At 45.6% G+C, this 3,737-nt stretch overlaps 1 protein-coding gene across 1 annotated transcript in view; it reads left to right on the top strand.

Moving 5' to 3' along the window:
* Positions 1-723: 723 nt before the first annotated feature.
* LOC130586164 (leucine-rich repeat-containing protein 75A-like) overlaps positions 724-3,737 on the top strand; it is a gene marked incomplete at its 5' end in the record, with an annotated part of 12,008 nt that continues 8,994 nt past the window's right edge. Inside the window, one exon of the mRNA XM_057386887.1 lies at positions 724-923. Within this exon, the coding sequence (XP_057242870.1) occupies positions 724-923 (200 nt within the window). The remainder of the gene's footprint in view (positions 924-3,737) is intronic.

Here is a 3,737-nt window from a genome sequence, read left to right on the forward strand (position 1 = left end):
CCCTTTCCAGCCTATTCGAGGTCAGTCCCTAAAGGTTTCTCCATCTCCTGGAATCCCATTCCCAGCTGGAATCTGTTCCAGGATCATGCCAATAATAATTATTCCAATTAAAAAATATAAAAATATAATAATGCCATAATGTCAACAATAATAAAAATAAGAAGTACAATAATAATAATTGTAATAAAATATAATAAATATTATAATACAATATATCAAATATAATAAACATAGATGTGATAAAATTATAATGAATAATAAAACCATAAATATATGTATTTATATATCTATATATAACTATTAAAATACAATAACATAACAACATAATAACATAATATTATAATTACAATAACATAATATTATAAACCTATTATTAAAAAATAACATAATAATAATATGATAATCATAATAACATAATATAAATGTATTAAATATAATAGATATGAAATCATAATAAATGACATAACAAATGTGATAAATATAACATGTATTTATATATTTATATATAGATACATATATAAAATATAATGGAATATAATAATAATTATACTGAAATTAATAACAATATAATGATAATGATAATGATAATGATAATGATAATGATAATAATAATAATAAAAATATAATAATGATAATAATAATGATAATGATAATAATAATAACAGTAATAAACCCATACCTGCAGGATCTCAGCAATCAGAGAGGATTTTTCCCCCTTTCCAGCCCATTCCAGGGTGGTCCCTGAAGGTTTCCCGGAGCTCTGTGGGGTTGGAGCAGATCCCTCACCCGTGTCCCGTGGGTGTTTTCCAGGAAGGCGATTCCCTGGGAGCCATGGAGAAGCTGTGCCGGCAGCTCACCTACCACCTGAGCCCCCACTCGCAGTGGAGACGCCAGGGCATGGTCAAGAGGAAGCCGCAGTCCTGGTGAGTCCCTGTGCCCAGCTGGCACTGCCACCCCACAGAGCACCACGGGAAATCCTGGGATGTCAGCATGGCTTTGGGAAATGTGGGGCTGCTGCTCCCTGCGGAGACAGGAGGGGCAAACAGCCGGGATGGAGGGAAGTGATGGCAGCTGGGATGGCACAGCCTCCAAAATCCTCCATCCTCTCCAGTGTTGGGATGGCACAGCCTCCACAATCCTACATCCTTTATAGGATTGGGATGGCACAACCTCTGAAATCCTACATCTCCAGGGCTGGGGTGACACAGCCTCCAAAATTCTCCATTCTTTCAGTATTAGGATGGCACAGCCTCCAAAATCCTACATCTCTACGGGGCTGGGATGGCACAACCTCCAAAGTCCTCCATCCTCTCCAGTCTCACCCACATTTCTCCCATTTTTGGTTTCTCCATCCTGTCCATCCTCACCATTGTTTCCCCCATTTTTGGTTCCTCCATCCTGTCCATCCTCACCATTGTTTCCACCATTTTTGGTTCCTCCATCTTCTCCAGTCTCACCAGCGGTTCCCCCATTTTTAGTTCCTCCATCCTGTCCATCCTCACCATCGTTTCCCCAATTTCTGGTGGAATCAGAGCAGCAGGAGGAGGAGGAGGATGGGGACAGAGGATGGACGGGCCTGGGGCTGATTTTATGGCCAGGAAGAGGCAGAGGCTGCACTTCCCAACCCCCTTTCTGTTGGGAATCCCGTCCAGCTCCACCTTGGCGTTGGCTCTGCTCTGCTGCCCTGACACCGCAGTGTCCAAACCCTGCCAAATGACCCGATTTTTTTGGGATATTACAAATCCGGTGTCCCTGTGCCTCCCTCGGAACACGTTCAACACCCAGGGATGGGAATCGGGGAAAAGCCGGGGCGGGAGGATGGAGCCAGCCCAGCTCAGGGCATTTCCTGGTGCCTGGGAATGCAATTCCAGTGCCTGGAATCTCCCTGCTGGTCCCAGTTTGATTGCCAAACTGGGAATCGGGYCTGCTGGGAGTGAGGAATAGGAGGGAGGAGGTGTTTCCCAAGGAAATGCCCTCCATGGCTTTCCCATCCTTTGGGGATATCCCCGTTCCGSGCACCAGCTGAGGAAATACTAAATATTCGTATTTTTACTCCAAATTTACACCAGATAAATCCAATTTTTTTTTTTTTCTGCACATGATGCCCCTACACGAAGCAGGGAAGTTTAGGGACAAACAGCTCAGTTTAAATGGAATTAAATTGGGTCAATCTGGGTATAAATCGGTGAATTTTAAAACTCTGCAGTGAGCAGAGAAATCCCTAAATGAACCCCGTGCCTGCCCTGAGCCTTGTATAGGGTTTATGGGGTGTCCACACCATGGGGGGCACTTTCTAACCCCATTTTTGGGTTCAGAGCTCCCAGCCCTCGCTCATTCCAACCCCCAGAGCCAGGAGCTGATGTTTTTCCTACTTCTCCTGGGTTTCCCAGTTGGTTTCTGGGTGGTTTTCTTCAGCTCCAGCTCGCTCATCAGAAATCACCTTGAAAAGTCAGGTTAGGATCAGAGTTAGGGTTAGGGTTAGAGTGAGAGTTAGAGTTAGAGTTAGAGTTAGGCAGGGAAATGAATGGAAAATAGCAGGAAAATTAATGGAAAATGGCAAAAAAATATTCTTTTGGGAGAGCTTTGGGAATATGGGGGCTCCATGAGGCTTTGGCAGATTTAACCCCTGGTTATCCGAGGGTTGGGTGTTCCCCGTGGCATTTGGGATCAGAACACGAGGATTGTTTGGATTTAATGAATGAAAATTGGACGAATTTCATGAAAATGATGAATTTACAGAGGCTGAGCAAGAATTGTTTCGATTATTTTGATGGCAGGAATGACTTTTGAACATCCCACTCCTGATTCCATTTGGCACAGAGCGTTTCTGTCCCGGGGGAATGCTGGTTTTGGGGTTTTCGTGTACAAAAGGAAAAATGAATTTAAAAAAGGATATTTGTAGGGGGAGAAGGCCTTTTGGGAATGTTTGTGGCTGGAAATCTTCCTCTGGTGGGCGAGTGAAGGGAGGAGTCGGAGCTGCTGTGACAAAGGGACCCTTGAGAGCGCCCACCCCAAATGCAGGTGGGGGAGGAGGCTGGAAAAGGAATTCTGTGGGGTCTGCTGGTCATTCCAACCCCGTGTGTGTGCTGGGGGCTGGGAATCCGGGAGCTGGAGTTTTTAGGATGGCTGTGGGTGACCCCTTCTCCCTGAGTCCATGGGATGTCACCGTCCCTGTGACCCATTTGGGGACAGAGGATCCTATAAATGCTGCACAACCCGAGCTGGACGCTGTGATTTGGGGGAGTGCTGCAGTTTTCAGTGGAAAACAGGGAATTTCCAAACCTCTCTGCCCTTTCCAGCACGGCCTGAGGTGCTGGGGGAAACAAAACTCTGCTTCTTGGAGGCTTTTCAAGCTGCCTGGGGCTGGGAATTGGGAATTGGGAATTGGGGTTGGGATTGGGAATGGGGATTGGGAATTAGGGTTGGGAATTGGGGTTGGAAATTGGGGATTGGGGTTGGGAATCGGGGTTGGGAATTGGGGTTGGGAATTGGGATGGGGAATTGGGGTTGGAAATTGGGAATTGGCATTGGGAATTGGGGTTGGGAATTGGGAATTGGGGTTGGGAACTGGGGTTGGGAATTGGGAATTGGCATTGGGAATTGGGGTTGGGAATTGGGATTGGGAATTAGTAATTGGGAATTGGGGTTGAGAATTGGGGTTGGGAACCACTGGGATGCTCAGAGGGGCAAAGGAGCTTCTGGTTGGGGTGAATTTGCTGATTTTGGCTGGGTCACCC

The sequence above is a fragment of the Malurus melanocephalus genome, unplaced genomic scaffold, assembly GCF_030028575.1.
Source record: "Malurus melanocephalus ecotype Western Australia unplaced genomic scaffold, MMel_1.1 scaffold_1090, whole genome shotgun sequence".
Taxonomy (NCBI): Eukaryota; Metazoa; Chordata; class Aves; order Passeriformes; family Maluridae; genus Malurus; species Malurus melanocephalus.